The sequence below is a fragment of the Phycodurus eques genome, chromosome 4, assembly GCF_024500275.1.
Source record: "Phycodurus eques isolate BA_2022a chromosome 4, UOR_Pequ_1.1, whole genome shotgun sequence".
In the NCBI taxonomy this organism is placed as follows: Eukaryota; Metazoa; Chordata; class Actinopteri; order Syngnathiformes; family Syngnathidae; genus Phycodurus; species Phycodurus eques.
Genome location: NC_084528.1, coordinates 10,527,781 through 10,545,959, shown reverse-complemented (window position 1 = coordinate 10,545,959; position 18,179 = coordinate 10,527,781). Strand labels below are relative to the sequence as shown.

At 41.1% G+C, this 18,179-nt stretch overlaps 1 protein-coding gene across 3 annotated transcripts; it reads right to left on the bottom strand.

The window, feature by feature from the left end:
* Window positions 1-9,999: 9,999 nt before the first annotated feature.
* On the bottom strand, window positions 10,000-17,325 carry sult2st3 (sulfotransferase family 2, cytosolic sulfotransferase 3). 3 transcript variants are annotated; one of them, XM_061673909.1, is made up of 6 exons: window positions 17,157-17,325; window positions 15,136-15,344; window positions 14,920-15,046; window positions 13,925-14,019; window positions 13,667-13,847; window positions 10,000-12,876 (listed from the first exon to the last, which is right to left on the bottom strand). In XM_061673909.1, exons 1-6 carry the CDS (start codon window positions 17,290-17,292, stop codon window positions 12,725-12,727), a joined length of 900 nt encoding a protein of 299 aa, XP_061529893.1. In that variant the 5' UTR covers window positions 17,293-17,325; the 3' UTR covers window positions 10,000-12,724. The 3 variants fall into 3 exon arrangements, with proteins under 3 accessions (XP_061529893.1, XP_061529892.1, XP_061529891.1); XM_061673908.1 differs by lacking the exon at window positions 17,157-17,325 and adding an exon at window positions 16,118-16,700 and having other exon boundaries at window positions 14,920-14,986; XM_061673907.1 differs by lacking the exon at window positions 17,157-17,325 and adding an exon at window positions 16,118-16,698.
* Window positions 17,326-18,179: the final 854 nt, after the last annotated feature.

Sequence of the window (18,179 nt, the reverse complement as noted above, 5' to 3'; positions counted from 1 at the left end):
TTTACATCAACAAAAGGCAATCATAACAAGTAGACGAGAAAGACATAATCAAGAAACAGTCAACTGACAACAACAAACAGAACAGCCAAACTAGGTTGGGTGAAAAAGTGTCATTTGTATGCAGATTTGAAACTGCCCAATGTTGGTGGTGGCACCTGCCTGCCAAATCTCCATGGGAAGAAAGTTCCACGGAGTAGGTGCTGCGACGCTGAAGGCGTGAGCCTTAAGAGACTTCACGTTAGAGCAACTTAGTAAGTGATTGAAGGCACTGATGCAAACAGTAATTAGGAGGATTTAACCACCAAAAGGCAGATGTTAAAACAGTGTATCCTGAGACTTAAGAAAAGGAAATTAAAAAACAATTTATTTCAACTTTGCCTTTTTTAATGGGAAAACAGATCTTTTTTTAATTCCTTCAGTGAGTGAAGACGCACTTTAGAGCGAGTGGAAGACTTGTTTCAGAAAAACAGTTTGGGGGTGTAGACACGACAGGAGTTACATGAGATTTTAAATGGCAAAATGAAAAGCAGTACAATGCATGGTTCACAGTGATTGGTGAATTGCCTGTGGCATTTGATGTTCTGTATGTGAAGGTTCACTGCCCAACACTCCATTAAACCATACAATTTTTGTTCTTCGCTACTTTCGAGAGAAGCATTTTTTTTCGAATCTCACGAAGCTACAGTATAGTATATTGTACAGTGTGATTACATATTCAAACGGTTAAGGATTATATCTCAATTGAAAGCAATAACCCTATTGATCTTGGATGCTAGCTGTGCTAATATTAGCCTCCTCTTTACCGGTCTCAAGGTTTTACCATTAATCCATCCATTTTCTATTGCATATATTAAACTTTATTTTGGGACCGTTCCATCCCAGTCCATTAGACGGGGTAAACGCAACAACACCTGAAAGTCTGTAATAGGTCGTATCAAAACTTGGAGGAGGTCCACAGAAGGACGGGAAGCATATGTATTCCCCGCCATCTCAAATTCACCGCCTACAACTCCTCTAAAGCTAAGCCATGTGTTAAATGCCCAGCGTGACATGCCTGTTTATAACGATTCATGTTGAATGTGTGTGTACGTGTGCATGCATGTGTGTGTACGTGCACGAGAGAAAGTGTGTGAGAGAGAGTGTGCGAATAAGCAGGCTGTACGTGAATAATGGGCTATTTGGAATGTTTCGGTACAAGAGATTGATTAGACAGTCTGAGTTGTTGACAGAAATGCTCCTGCTTTTATTGAGCGGCGGTATGTGCCCCACCCTTACCACCCCACAGATGCCAACTCTGTAGCCAGGTCCAGAGTCATTTGACTCTGCTGGGTCCACTTTTCATCCGTAGAAAGCTGTGAGAAACGTGAGGGACCCCATCATAACGTGACAGCCCAGAAGAGAATGTACTGGTATCTGTGGTAAACCGTGACCCTCTGGTCTATCACGAATACCTTGATAAACTGTGAGAAAACTTAGCAAAACTTGAGCATGGAGAGAAATAAATGCACAAAAGCCTACGGTGCATTACGGTTCAGGTGGCTGCCAGAAACATAGTTTAAAACATAGCCTCAGGTATCATATCAATGCATGTTTTTTGTCAATTTTGCCCACTGGGGAATGCATGAGTTGTATATGAGAACCCCTTTGAGAGATTCTCAACTGGGTGTTCGAAGACACGTATATCTACTGTATGTATAATGCATTGTACTGTGTCATTTTTTACTGACTTCCAGTTATGATGGAATACAATACATGCAATCTACTATGTATACACTGTTGTACAAACAATTATGTAATGTATGTACACTTTTTTTTTTAACATGCACTTTATCACAACACTGACAAACAGTATACACAAACAGTGCTATATTACGCACAGACACAGAAAAACAATGAGAAGATAATGAAGACATGACGGCGAGACAGTAGGAAGTGGAAGGAGAGGCACACACAAAATCTTGTGATGGGACGAGGCACACCTCCCACGCTCCTCTCAGTGAACTCACATCTGTTGGTGTGTGTGTGTGTGTGTGTGTGTGTCTATGCGTCTACAGTCAGTCAGTTGATGTTGCCGGATATAAAGGTACAGATGGAAATTAATATGAAATTGTTCATAAGGATTTACCTTAATTTGCACTTGAATTGTTTAAAACAAAAGAAGGAAAACTGGCCTTAATATAGAGAAGGCATGTCCTCGCACTTTATTACTGTAACATCAGGAAGCAGGAAGGATGTCGAGCTGTGTGTGTGATTGGTATGTTGCGTAAAATGCCCACAGCAGTAGCCATCAATCTACTTTGCTTGACATTATGAACCATGTATGTAAAAGCAGAAAATGGTCTCAGTGGTAATCTTGGGTCCATTCAGAAATTCACTCCAAGCCCGCTCTCTACACTCTGCAACGTTCGGAAACACAGAGCGTTGTTGGAGTGGTGCCTTTCGGTTATTCAGAGTGGTGCACTCTGGGAGTGCCGGAGTCAAAGCGGCGGGAGATTTGGACGGGCAGGACGAGATTGGTAAGGGCAGAACTGACACATTCAATATGGCGGACGCACTGATGTATCCCCGCCAAAGGCCAACACGCTCTTTCGTAAATTCATCCAAAATTGATTGTGCTCTGTCTCTCTGAAAACTGACGCTACATTCGGAAATTCCATCTGACGCTTTCACTGCGCTCTGAGAGTGTATATAGTCCTACATAGTACTGGGTCGCGATTGGCTGGCAACCAGTTCAGGGTGTACCCTGCCTCCTGCCCGGAGATAGCTGGGATAGGCTCCAGCACTCCTGTGACCCTTGTGAGGATAAGCGGCTCAGAAAAATGGATGGATGGATAGTACTGGCTCCCTGTTAAACGTGTTAAAACGCTGAATATAACAGGTTGCACACTGCCGTTTTGCGATCCCTTTGTCTTTAAAAAGTAAAAAATGAGTACCAGCACTAAACTGTTGAATATACTCACTACACAACCCCAAATATTTTTCCGTCAGATGACGTCCCAGTAGGTTAAAATAAATTGACACCGGAAACTCATTTCCAACCTAACCTTTCCACTGGAAATGCTCAATGTGTTGTCCTGCATATGGTCCATTGGTAGATGGGGCAGATACCTGTACAATTAAGGCCTGAGAACTCGGCCTGGCAACAAATGCTAGTGAAATGTGATGTGACCAAGAAGAACAATCCAAGCAAAGTAATAATTTGTCTATGTTGACAAATAGACAAATAGTGGTTGGCACTGAACGCATGCACATACAAAAACATCACTGGCTCCACGTTTAAGAAAGAAATTAAAACAGTTTTTTGCCCCATGCATCGAGCTATACAGTTTATAATGGTGCTGGTTGGAAAATCATGTCTTACTGGAATAGAACTACCGTAGTCTGAACTGTAAACAAAAGTGATTCACTCCTTTTTCTCATTGTCTCTGCTGTTATCACTGTGAAAGTGACGGCAACACTGCTCGCTATATTTAACCACATTATGTTTATACATAGTGAAGACAGAGCCGTCGGGAGGTCATTTAAGCCTTTGTTTACCACAATCATTGTGTCACTAATATACAAAAGCTGTAGTGTACTGTACTTTCTCCTTGAACTTCATGTGCATATACAGTACGCATGTTTCCATCATCAACTCAGGCACTGTCCAAGGTTTTCACAGACCCTGAGTAAATGCACTAAATAATGGAATTAATCAGGATTCTTCCTGTTCTGTGGTTCTGACCTGATGACATAAAAGGTACAAATTTAGGAGTGACAGCAGCTTGGTAGTACACAAAGAGAGGATTTTCCATTAAAAGACATATCACTCATCATCCAGCTTGGCTGTTAAAACAATCTTGACTGCTGCCTTTAATTCTCTCACCAGAGCCTTAATGTGAACAGCCACAACATCGTAACCCCACGCTGCCAAGGCCAGTTCCAGATGTGCAGTACTGTGATATCCGTCCTTTGTTGGAACAAAATGGTCACATACTGTAATTGGCCAGCAGTGTGATTTTCTTATACACCGTGTAATGGTATTTAAAATGTGTCTAATCTATTCTATTCTATTCTATTCCAAGATGAGTTTTGAATGGTGAATGGAAACTTATCAACTTCGTTGCTGTGAAACAGGAACTAACACACAAACAAATAACATTTCACTTGAATGGGGAGCTGTTTGTTTGCCACAACGTTTATTTTGCAGGCCCTCATATGTGAATGAGTCCATGTCCAAACATTGCAGTGAAGGATGTCATCCTCCAAACATGGGCAGCAAACAGTAAGAGACACAGGAGAAAAGAGATACACATAAAACAAAAATAAAGAAATAGAGAAAACAATGAACAACTTTCATTAACAGTAATCAGGATAGTGTTTTCTAAATCATTAATTTCTTAATCTTTTTCTTCTTTTGAGCAGTTGGTGATTGTATAAATATTATTTCACAATTTGGGAATCCATGCATGGATGAACTCAAAGCCATTTAAAGATGTTTCGTCAATTCAGTCCACAGCAGCTACATTTGGACCATATTTACTCGCTCTTCTGTGACATGTGAGTTGCTTTATCAACAACCCTACCAGATGTTGATACAAATGGAGCATAAATACAATCACAGTAGATGCAAAGAGTGGAGCGGAGCATCCTCCGTGTGCGCGCCTGTCTGCCTGCTGAGTGAATGCTACGTGACTGTTGTGTCTGACTTCCATTCAGGGATTTCTCTTGTTTGTTTTGTTGGATCTCTTTTGGGCCTCCCAGACTACATCCTCAAATGCTTTCAAGCACATATTCATTCTATTATCCCCGTGCCAATTCCCCCCAAACCAACCCACTCCGTCACCTGCTCCAAGAGAGGCACCGTACGTAGTTAAATGCATGCAGGAATCCAGGAAGAGAGATGTGCTGCTGAAACAATGGAGACATTACTATTGCAGCCAGGAGCCTCTGTGCAGATAAAGCAATGGCACATGATCTTATCCTTTTCAATAAAAGCCAGTATAGACTAAGTTTTAATCTGAGAAACCATTGTGACAATTTCTAGAAACCCAAATTAATGTACAGTTCTTTATGATGGCATTCATGAGGCAGTGTGGGCCCTACGATGTATGTTCTCATATGATACTTGGGGCCTCTGTCTAGTCCATCTTCCCAACTGTGCACCTCTCCGCCTCCCTTGCTGTCTGTCTGACTGTATCCCTACGTGACCGGCCAGGGTCTGTCAGGGACCAATAGAGGGTGCCACGGCGCAGATAACACTAACTAGCTTCCTGCTATTACTGCTAATTGCCCCACAGCCCGGAACTCAGCAGACACCCTGGGTGGGTCGTGACGTGAGTCTGTGTGTGCGTGTGTGTGTGTGTGTGTGTGTGTGTGTGTGAGAGAGAGAGAAAGAAATGTTATTCATAAGCCTACAAATGAAATCAGTTGTACAAGGTTGTTCTTATTGGAAATCTTCATCCATTCATCCATTTTCTATACCGCTTATCCTTATATGGTCGCAGGTGACTTCAGGCGAGAGGTGGGATAAATTGATGATCATAATGTAAAACTATAAGAATACAAATTTTGAACATTTTTAAAAATATTCTTTAGGATAGGGAAATTGCTCTTTTAATGATCTTTCACTTTCTGAATTAAGTTGTTATTTTATTCAGATTCTTTCTCAACACAGGCACAGCCAATATTTCAAATTCATAGTAACTGGGCCATAAATGACCAGGATCCTTTACATTGCTACAACAGATTTAGTTACCTTGAATAGTTTTCAGATCAAGGATATTAATAATGAAAAAACAAAACAATGAAAATGTCGAAAGAAAATTCTCAGTCTTTTGCAACTTTCTTGTAAACAATACTCCTCCTAACTCTTTAATTTAACTCACAATGTGGCATGGGTATGAATAATTCTGGGCATAACTGCAGGGAAAAAGAAATTTGTCAATGGCCAAAATGTTCTACTCAGACAATAACCACTACCAATGAAAGATAGTGGTAGCATCATGCTGTGGGCCAATCAAAACCTTAATTTAATCCAAAAATAAAAACCAATTGTCTCTTTTTCCAGGATGCTCTACTGATCTGGTCAAGAAGGTAAAGCACATTTCCCATCATAATAAAATGTAAACATAAAAGAACACAGTATACATAAAAGTATACATAAAAGAACAGTACATGCAAACAGAAAACTACCGTTGATAGACTACCTGGAATGCAGAGCAGTAAATACTGATCAAATGTACAAAATGCAAGCGCAACAAAATAACAGGTCACTGATGGTGTATTGGTACACTCGCCTGACTTTGGCACGCGCAGTGTGGGTTCAGTTCCCACTCAGGGACGGTGTGAATGTGAGTGTGAATTGTTGTCCGCGTCTACATGTGCCCTGCGACTGACTGGCGACCAGTTCAGGGTGTAGTCTGCCTTTCGCCCGAAGTCATGTGGGGTAGGCTCCAGTGCCCCGTGACCCTGAACAGGATAATCGAAGTTGAGAATGGATGGATGGAACAAAACAACAGCAGTCTAGCATACCCAGCATATATTCACATCACAATGAGGAAGATCAACAAAGAGCACGAGCAACTGGTATCAAGAAATTCAGCAACTTTTCACTGAAAACAATGCAAAGAGACCAACGAGGCTAGTTTGAGTCAACTCTGAAGGTCATTCCAGGACCTAGGGCCCAAATAAAATTAGCTTCTCTTTCTGGCCTCTACAACCCACCCAGGTGCTGGATCTGATATTCATGGAATTTTGGATCATCACAAACTTAAAACAGATATAAAATGGAACCTTACTGTATATGTGAAAGTACAACAAAGCAGTGAGAACTAAAGTGATGTTTGACAGTACCTTTGATTTGATCAAGTTGACAGATCAGAATTGTACTGGTCCAACATGACAGTTTGAGCAAGAGTGGTTGTTAAGTTGTCGCAGCCTAACATTGTATTCAGATGAATGGACGATGAAGAATAGGAGTCTACTTAGCCCAGCGCGGCATATTTAATAGGAACTGTGGTCACATCAGCCTCACAGAACCAACTGCATTCAAAGAAGAAAGCTGCAAAGAACTTTCTTGACACACAAGAAGGAAGCAAACATAAAAGGTATAATGAGTAAGCGTGCGTCCTGGCGCCTCACTGTGGCACAAGGATAATACTGCACATCAACTGAGGCCATAGATACAGTGGCTCTACACAGGGATGTCCCTATATTATGTCTCTATATTACACATGAAGCGGGGGGGAGGATGTATGTGTGTTGTACACATTCCATGTTATCACTGGGCATTTGTCATCCACAGAATTCTATATGACCCTGGGGAGGGCACACGGCAGTCTGCACATATCTAACAAAGGCATCAAAGAAGCATGGGCAATTTAGCAGATGACTGCGACAATGAGGCTAAAACCTTTTTTCATAGAAAGTCGGTGAATGACGCCATTTCCCACGAGACAGGATGTCTTTAATTGTGGAATGAATCCAACTTTGACCATTCAGCCATCATTTTCTTTACTGCTTATCCTGTTTAGGGTGAACTTGAGTTTATCCCAGCTGAGAGGCAGATTACACCCAGGACTGATCAGCTGTCAATTAAAGGACTAAAGACAGATCACTACTCACACGCACATTCACTCCTATGAGCAATTCAGAGTTTTGAATGAAACTTCCGGCCAGGATTTTGGGCTGCGAATAACACTACGTGATGTGACAAAAACTAGGGTTAACTGCTTATTAAACATTGTTCAAATCCTGGAAAAGATAGTCAGCAAATGGCATAATTTTTGAAAAAAAAAACGTTGTGAACAGTGTAACTGATCAAAACATTTTGCTGGCCTAAAGTAAACTTCTGAACATCAGATAAATGTGAACATGTCTCCGGGCAGACTCAAAAGGACTCTGCTGGCTGAATGATGTTTGCAGCGTGCGGTTGTGTGTCTTAATGAGAGAAGGCTTCAAAGAAGGCAAGCATCCTGTGGGCAGCCCAGGGCAGGACCAGTGGGTGCAAGGCAGTGGCAAAGTGGGTGTCCTAGAGCAGGCACCATGACGTCTGCAACATACACATACACTCTCACACACACGCGTACACGCACACGCGTACACGCACACTCTCTCTCTCTCTCACACACACACACACACACAGATAAATAGTCCACCATGTAATTGAATGTAATGAATGTAATGTAATGTAAGGACTCAGGGGACAGATAAGACTATAACACTCACATGTACACACGCGCGCACGCACACAATTGCAATTTAACTATCATAAACTGAGACTCAGCCACCAGTTTAAAGTTTTTATTTCCAATCCGTGACACAAAAGGCAAAGATCAAATGTATTTACTTGAATCAGAATCATGTAAGGTCATCATAGTTTTCTAACTTCGGAAAGAGGACTGCTTTCTGACTAATACGCATTATTGACATACTGGAAGTACTGGGGCGGCACAGTGGCCGACTGGTTAGCACATCTCCCTCACAGTTCTGAGGACCCGGGTTCATAGCCGGCCCTGCCTGTGTGAAGTTTGCATGTTCTCCCCGTGCCTGCGTGGGTTTTCTCCAGGTACTCCGGTTTCCTCCCACGTCCCAAAAAACATGCACGGTAGGTTATTTGATGACTTTAGAGTGCCTGTAGGTGTGACTGTGAGTGCAAATGGTTGTTTGTTCATACTGTATGTGCCCTGCGATTGGCTGGCGAACAGTTCATGTTGTACCCCGCCTCTCGCCTGAAGATAGCTGGGATAGGCTCCAGCACTCCCGCGACCCTAGTGAGGAGAAGCTGCTCAGAAAATGGATGGATGGATGGATGGATGTAAGTATTGGAACATACCTCTCTACTGATCAGTCTGAAGTTGGACTATACAGCAAATCCCTCAGTTCCCTTCACCTCATCTAAAAGACATTTTGGACACTTCTTTACTTCTTACATAGGAACAGTTTTGAGAAAAGCTCTTTTTTTTTGCTCCAGTGCACAAAGATGTTATATATGTAGATGTGCTTGGATGAGTTTGGTGTGGAACAACTGTGAGCCTTAACTTTTACTCCATCGAGCACCTGACAAACTAGAACAGAGATTTTGAGCCAGGTCTAAGCTCACGCCTTCCCAGAAGAGGGGATCTGTTGTAGTTAAAAAGGGATACCAGTATACTGTGACGTTCACTTTCCATAGAGTTAAGCTGTAGCATCATCACTCATGTAATGCAGTATTTCATCGATTAATGATTAATGAATGATGATGATTAATGATGATGAATTCACTTTTTTTTATTATTATTATTGACAAATTGCATGTTTTAACACTTTGGTCAGAGCCGTTGAAGCTTTAAATTGTGGTTTGGTAATAAAAATTTGACAATTAGATTCATGAATTAAATTAATTCATTTTCAACAACTTAGCCTGTTCAGGTTGTTTACATGTTGGATACAGTTTGTCCCAGATGACATGGGTGCACGCTGGACTGGTGGTCATGAGTCGACGAGCACTGCCAGTTTTAGGGCTTGTTAAAAAAAAATATATATATATATTAATTAATAACTCACATTAGGCCCCTCCAAGTCCATACTGTAAATAGAAAATATATTCCAACTGACCTTGTCAGTCAGTCAGAATTATATTGGGATTCCTTAATATGGCATAATAATATGACCCCTCATAAAATACAGTATAGCAGAACAATACTGTATATTGATATCGTGTGTGTGCGTGTGTGTGTGTGGTGCCACCCGAGCTCTCGACGACAGTAAAAATCTGCTGCCCCCTATCGGTTAAGTAGGCAAATATGACAAGTTCTTTCTTACTCAGCATGTCTGCGCTTGACTGCTACAGTTCGACAGATGAATGCACTCACATGTTAAATTACACAGGGATGCTAAAGCATTACAATATCCATAAAAATCGCTGCAGTGAATACTTTCAAGTTTTATTTATTTGTTTGTTTCTTTATTTATTTTTGGTTGATGTATTCTGTCACTCTGGCATACATGACTGTGAGGCTAAATAAAAAGTTAAACCAATGAGTTCCAAAAATATTTTTATAAAACAAAAGGAATCCTTTAGCATTCCAAAAAACATTAGCCTGCAATAAATCCATTAGCAAAGCAATCTAATAAAAAAAAAGAAATTTATTTTAGTACCATCATATACGCTAAAAGGTAAATGGAAAATGAAATTACAAGCATTTGATCATCCCATTTGTAACTAGGTAAATAAGGCACCCAAGTAGTGATTAAAAATAAAATGCTTGTGGTAAGTAATGTATTTCAATATCATGCAAGCTAAGAACCAATATACTCATGAGGTTAAAAACATATGCAGTGATTATAAGAATTATGCTTGTTAGTATGGCAGTAGGTATACATGATGTTTGTTAAGTAATACATGCATGGCCCGTTCTTTTAATATACAGTGGAACCTTGATAGAGCGGAGTAATAGGGGAGGGGATCGTCCGATATAGCCGATTGTCCGTTACATTGAAGCACTTATTTTATGGCCATATCCATGCATATTACTGTACAGTACAAAATTGTTGTTTTGTAGATTTTTTTGTGTGGCCTAAAACATCAAGTACAGTACAACGTTATTGTAAACAAATATTTGTAAAAAAGCTTTAAAATGTTTGAAAGTTTCAAATTTTATCCAAACTTACCATTCCGGTGTGCTTCGTCATGGTGACATTGTTGACATACAGTACTCATCATAGGCGAGTCGCTTTCATGAGCCGCGGGGAATTTGTGTGCTTCCTAATTCCATTTGCAAAAGCAAACGGCTTGACAAAAAAAATATTTAAAAGAAACTGTTACTGTACCAAAAATAGCTTGTTCCAGACTCCAAAGATGTGTCTTGTACTTCTCACAGTTAACGCTGCAGCCATGATGCTCTCTCTCTCTGCTCTACTGTATGTACAATGGACAATAGCTTTACCATTGTCACATGGCCACAACGTCAATGCCCCACCCTCAACAACAGGAGGATCGAGTATAATTAGTATAGCCTTGACCCGGAAATACATCACTCGCCATTCTCTGCCTGCATTACACCACAGCGCCAGTAAACAACAGCGGCCAATTCTGGAACTACCAGACTTTGTCAACGGCATTTTAAGTGACAAATGGAAACTATTTTTGGACGCCTTGTTCAGTGCCGATGGTCCGTTTTATCCGATATCAGTTATATCGGGGTACGTTTTATCGAGGTTCCAATGTATTGGTATTGTATTGGATCTCAATTGACTGTGCAGGTGCACCTAATAAAGAGGCCAGTTAGTGTACAGTAACTATATTGATAATGAAGCCTGCCATGGCCCATGTGAAGCACTAAACCTGCATAGTATACGTCCCAGCATCATACTAAATTCAGGTAGTGGGGACAATGCAAACTAGATTAGTCAACAGGGGAAAGGCGGGTTAAGTCTTGTGTATAATACAACGCCAATTCCAATGAAGTTGGGACGTTGTCTTAAACAAATAAAAACAGAATACAATGATTAGAAAACCATGTTCAACCTATATTTAATTGAATACGCTACAAAGACAAGATATTTAATGTTCAAACTGATAAACTTCACTGTTTTTAGCAAATAATCATTAACTTAGAATTTTATTGCTGCAACACATTCCCAAAAATCTGGGACAGGGTCATGTTTACCACTGTGTTACAACACCTTTTCTTTTAACAACAATCAATAAACGTTTGGGAACTGAGGACACTAACTGTTGACGCTTTGTAGGTGGAATTCTTTACCATTCTTGCTTGATGTACAGCTTCAGCTGGTCAACAGTCCGGGGTCTCCGTTGTCGTATTTTACGCTTCATAATGCGCCACATATTTTCAATGGGAGTCAGGTCTGAACTGCAGGCAGGCTACTCTAGTACCTGCACTCTTTTACTACGAAGCCACGCTGTTGTAACACGTACAGAATGTGGTTTGACATTGTCTTGCTGAAATAAGCAGGGGCGTGCATTAAAAAGACGTTGCTTGGATGGCAGCATAGGTTTCTCCAAAACCTGTATGTACCTTTCAGCATTAATGGTGCCTTCACAGATGTCTAAGTTACCCATGCCATTGGCACTAACACAGCCCCATACCATCACAGATGCTGCCTTTTGAACTTTGCGTCCATAACAGTCCGGATGGGTCTTTTCCTCTTTGGCCCAGAGGACATGACGTCCACAATTTCCAAAATAAATTTGAAATGTGGACTCGTCGGACCACAGAACACTTTTCCACTTTGCGTCAGTCTATCTCAGATGGGCTTGGGCCCAAAGAAGCTGGCTGCATTTCTGGGTGTTGTTGATAAATGGCTTTTGCTTTGCATGGGAGAGTTTTAACTTGCATTTGTGGATGTAGCAATGAACTGTGTTAACTGACAATGGTTTTCTGAAGTGTTCCTGAGCCCATGTGGTAATATCCTTTACACATTGATATCGGTTTTTGATGCAGTACAGTGAGCATTCCTCAACTTTTTCAGTCTTTTTTGCCACTTGTCCCAGCTTCTTTGGAACGTGTTGCAGCCATAAAATTCTAAGTTAATGATTATTTGCTAAAAACAATCACATTTGTCAGTTTGAACATTAAATATCTTGTCTTTGTAGTGTATTCAATTAAATATAGGTTCAACATGACTTGCAAATCATTGTATTCTGTTTTTATTAATGTTTAACACAACGTCCCAACTTCATTGGAATTAGGGTTGTATTTGAGTATGAAATAACCTAACTTTGAAACTTCAGCTGTGGCATTTAAACTTGTGCAACCACATTTGCTACATCCGTTGCGCCATCCAGGCTCCATGGCAGAGTGAAGCGCTCGCCCTCCAGCTCCTTGTAAATGGCAGAGGAGAAGTGGACCAGTTGCTCGGAGCTAAAATGTTTTCTCCAGTCCCCAACAACACCTAACACACACACAAAACAGAAAGAAATCCAGTCCGACAAAATATACAAAACAGTTCGCAAGCAGTTGCTTCTCTGGATGAGGGGCTGTTTGACTATACTAGGGCTGCCACGATTAGTCACGACGACCAAGATAATCGACAATAAATGTATTCGTCAAAATCGTCATTTCTTTTTATTTTTAAGCTTTGATTTTCTCACAAAAGCGTTTGAATCCTCCCAATGCTCGCTGCGCTTCCCTGTTGTCTGCTTGCGGCGTGACGGACATGCAAAGTAGTGGTCTACTGGGTTAGCCGTGCTGTACCCAGAAAAATTACAGTCACCTGCGTAGCAGGACCGCTTGAAAGCATTTAAGCCCAAATACTGTAGAGGAATGCAATTCAAAACATGAGACTGAACGGGCCTTTCGTGGCAGCACGACAGTTATACAGGAGCATCTAAAAAGGAAGTACGTTGTGGCTGATTCCATTCCTGACGAAGAAGGACAGTTATTATGGTAAGCTGTTCGCTCCTAACATTAGCTAATTGCTTAACACGATAAGCATTAACATTAGTTCAAGGCTAACGAGGACATTTTCTTTAGCCTTAGCACACAGGTTATGTATTTGCTATAACTGCTACAACCACATATATGAACATTAGATGAGTACGCGATAGCAGGCTGGCTAAGCGACGTGCCTATGTAGCGGCCATGTTAGTGGGGGCAATATTCCTATCAAAAGCAACGCATGTAAATTGACAACATACGTAAATGACCAGCTGTAACCAGAGAAAAGAGAAGTGCTGCCTCACCTTTCCTAAGGAACTGAGACTTGTCAGAGTCCATGTATACTTTGGGGACCAAACTGAAGTTAGACATGATGTTGGCCTGCATGGAGTTGAAAGAACAGTGGTAGGCTATTTTCTCAATGATTTTGTCACTCAGGTTCTTCCCCAGGAAATCGGAAATAAGACGCACAGCTGCAGGAAGGTCCTGCAAGGTATGAGCATTTCTCAATGAATCCTCTAAGTGTGTGTGTCGCATAGAATCGTTTTTTTTTTTTTTTTTACCTGAATCATTTGCTCATATGTGATATACATGATTCTGTCTCCCAGCTCTGTGTGCCTCCAACTCTTGACATGGTCGGTCCATTTGCCAAACATCACTGCAGACAGATGACAAAGAATGCTTTGGTCAAAATAGTATAATTAATAGTACATAATAAGAATAAGTATAATAGTATTAGTTGTAATATAATTCAAAATCAATGTTCATATGTGGGGTGGGGGTGCAGAAGAGAAATTATGGTCAGTGTAAAAGATTAATTAATCAGTGAACACCATCATGCACTGTCGCTGACGTTTTGTTGATAATGGAATAATTAGTGTACTATTTAGTTTTCCACCATGAGTCAGAGGCGTATCTCAGATGACATCACTCGCATTCTGACCAAGGAAGAGAACTCAGCTCAAGTGACAATCATGTGGAAGGTAAAACTATGGCATCTACAAGGGAAAGTGATAAAATTAACTCTAGATTTTGCTCCAGAAGTAGAAAACAGGTAAATATGATCATCAATGATAAAAGTAGATTAGACATAGCTAGAATAACAAATAAGGAGCCCATATTCTCTTACAATTATATAAATGTTAAAATTGGGGGGGGGGGGGGGGGAAGCAATGGGTGCTGGATGGTAAAAGTGCAGGGGATGGCCCTCTGAAAAGGTGGGGGGGACATGTCCGTCTATCGTGAACGTGAAAGTACATGTCTAATGATAGCTCCTAACATTACACCTCAATTCCTAGAAATCCGATCTCATCCATTGTATGGGGGCTTAATACAGTACTGGCATCAATGTGTGAAGTAATTAAATGAATGAAATCACCATCTATTCATTTAAATTACTTTTCTGGACATATGGTACTGTATTCTCTCTCATGCAAATTAGCCACTGTTCGCCCAGCCCCACCTATTCTCAGGGGGACAACAGCCTTTCCTACCATGACAACAAGGCACGGAGTGACGGCAAGCCCACATAAGGAAAGAAACTTTTTCAAACTAAAACCTCTGCCTTCCAGGAATTTGTCCATAAATTCATCCCAGGTTCCAGGGTCTTCAAGGAAAGTGGCCATCTGGTGGAAGTAATAGGAAGACACAATGACATCCTTGGGGTTCCTCATTACATAGATCACCTGAGGATGGGGGTAAAAGGAGTCAAATGCAGGATGACTTTGAATTTGCTCAAGAGAGCGAGAGTTCTGTTTTTGGAAGCACAATTAACCTTGGCTTTTGAGGAGAAGAAGGACTGTGGCATGAGTTGATAAGGAAAATGTGTGACCAGCGCTCGTGGAGAAGACAATTGATCCACAACTACTTTTAATCTTTTCTCCTCCAGCCAGGGAACTCTATCCCAGTTGGGAATGGTTTGAATGGGCGTCAAGTCCCCCCCACTCAGCACCAGCGGGAGGAGCTCTTGCATCCAGATTGTACCTGCAGAGGAGAGCATTTTATATTACTATGTACATTACTGTATACACAGCGTAGGTATGCCAAAAGTTGTATAAATCTTGTTTTTTTGTTTTTTTTTTACTAAGAATGTACAAAATGAACACTTTAATAATAAGTGATTTTCACAATTTTAGTCTAAGTCGTTTGTTCAATTACAAATAGACATTCAAGAGAAGTAATGCACAGTTCACACTCACAGAACCACACCTTTTGCTGGCAATTCACGAATTCACTCCACAACGCCGGTAATTAGCTCCCAGTCTAGTTCAGCTCATGCGTTTCATGTACGAGTTGACACAATGTACGTTTCTGACTTTCATGTTAAATGTATTGTTACTATTCTTTTGAATGACGCAAAGTCAAGATTCATATAATTCCATGATTATCTTTCGTCTGCGCGATATTGCAATGTCCACACACTTACACGCCATTTGGATTAGAGAATCCGATGGTGCAACTTATTGCCATGCTTCCCCCCCTTAGTGTTTATCATCAGCTCCCTGGCATAGACTGCACCATCATTCAGTACAGAAACAAAAACACCAACTTGACCAACGTTGAGTGAACATCTGATTCATCAGTAAATAAATAAATAAATAACAAATCAAGTAGTATACTAGAAATCACAGCTCAAGCCTATCTGGTGTCAGTGGTAGCTGATAAACACTTACATGGACTCCATATTAGCAAAAAAATATCCTACGATACATAAGGACCGCCAGAGGCAACACTGATGGATCAACAACAACACTGACCTGACTTTGGGTACGTGACGGCAATGGCGTCGTCGTCTTTAAACGTGAAGTCCTGTGCAAAAAATGTCAGGCTTTCTTGGGAGTGGGTTTCATTTGGCAGCATACATCCATGGTACATAAAATAAAGGTCCTGTGTAAGCATTGTGTTTGTCCTTCACGCTACCGAGGCGAAGAGCCAGGCGGATCCGCTGAGACATTCACGTACACTGGAATATGTGTTTCAAATTTACGAAGTTGGAGCAACCAGAAAGATATATTCGACAGCGTCCAATCTTTTTCATATTTACCGTTGGGTCGGGAAAGCCCTAAAAGTTAATATCACCACCCAATGTCCAAAAGGAGACAAGAAGAAGACGCCCGATTTGAAATAGGCACATTTCCGAGGGTACCAGAAGTAAGCACACCACTTCCGAACTTTCTCACTTCCACGGGACTAGTGGATGTCACTTTCCAACACGTAAATAAAAACTTCACGCTTAAACTGTGCGAATTATAGTTTTGTGGTGCGTCGAGCGTATCTAACATTGATAAAACAACACGTTCACCTGCCATTGAAATTCAAAGTACGTTCCAAGACGCCAAAGACTTGATGATAATGGTCACAAGGCACATCTGCCAAATGCAGGCCAGAAGTGAAGCCAATCTAAATTCTGTACAGAAAGAATGAAACCCTCACAGTACTCAAGTCAGATTCTTAAATTTAAATCAGTAGCCACCATGAAATACAATTTTAAAAGTTAAAATGTAATATTGTAATAGTTAAGAAGAGCAGAGAATGAAGCGGTTTCAAATAGTGCAAATATTGTAATGTACTTACAGACCCAGTCGTAGTGCCCCCCCCAAACTGGACTATTGTATGCCACTGCTGCCCTTAATTCATCAAACCTGTACACATGAATGCCAACATCTTGGTCCAACCTGTCACTCTGAATTTTGACTATAATCTTCATCATGTTGCATTTTGTTATATGAAGTCCCAGACTCTCAAAGGATTATACCATGTCCTTCAGACTAGACATTAAAATAAACAGCACAGTACCTGATTTGGGATATGTCACAGTAAACACGTCAGTGTCCTCCACAGCGAAGTTTTGGGCATATTCCAAGCTCTCCTCAGAGTGTGCTCCGGGTGGCAGGGCCAGGCCGTGGTACTTGATGTAGCTGGGCCAGGACATGCTGACTGGAGAACTGCAGGAGGAGGACTGATAGTCCACGTCACACCTCACTCTTTGAGGTAGTCAGATTAGTAGTTTGCGAGATTATAAATAAATTTCTTCTTCTTCAGTTGACAAGGCTGAGCCACTTTTCTCCCTTATACATTCGCCTTTACTGCCAACCATTGATTTTGCAGGGATACTGAGCTTGATGCTTCCAACTTTCTAGGGTCTTCGAGGAAAGGCACCATCTGGTGAAGTAATATGAAAATGACATCTGTGGGATTCCTCATGCATGTCATTTTTCAGGATATTTAAAACCTTAATTTGGTAAAGTCCAATTTAAACCCAAGATCTGCAGACACCCTACTAGTTAGTGATGCTGACCCCCTGCCACCAGAGTCACACTTGTTTAATTCTCAGTGGAATGTGCATTCATCAGCCTACTAGCATTTCCCAGCATCCGTTTTTCTTACATACACAAGCCACAGTGTATCAACAGAGAAAGCAATGTCTATGTGCAATTAGCGAACAGCCATGAGCATTGAGGCCTGCTCAGAATGCAAACGCTGTGGGCCCCCTGAAACACCCGTGAAGAGGTGGAGCAAGGGGGGGGGGGGGGGGGAGTCTTATCATCACTCTGAAAGTCTTATCATCACTCTCGCGTAAACTACAAACACCCCAAAAATCTTTCTGCTCCAACAGTGGATAAATATCCCGAAAAATCATGACTAATTTGAGTATTGATACTGTATATGTTGGGGGGGAAGGGGGTAATTTAAAAATGTAAATGTTGGTTTAATGCAGAGTAGTCATAATGAAAACCAGATAGCCAGACCACCATTATTTGTTGTTGTTTAGAATGAAAGTAAACCATGCAGAGGATGGGTGCCATTCTTCCATTGTTT

Excerpts from the sequence above, each read along its gene's own strand:
- sult2st3 (XM_061673907.1), bottom strand. The coding sequence starts at position 16,259 with ATGCTTACACAGGACCTTTATTTTATGTACCATGGATGTATGCTGCCA. Across the intron at positions 14,020-14,919 it reads CAAATTCCTGGAAGGCAGAG|TGATGTTTGGCAAATGGACC; the intron begins GTTTTAGTTTGA and ends ATCTGTCTGCAG. Across the intron at positions 12,877-13,666 it reads GTCTCAGTTCCTTAGGAAAG|GTGTTGTTGGGGACTGGAGA; the intron begins GTGAGGCAGCAC and ends TGTGTGTGTTAG.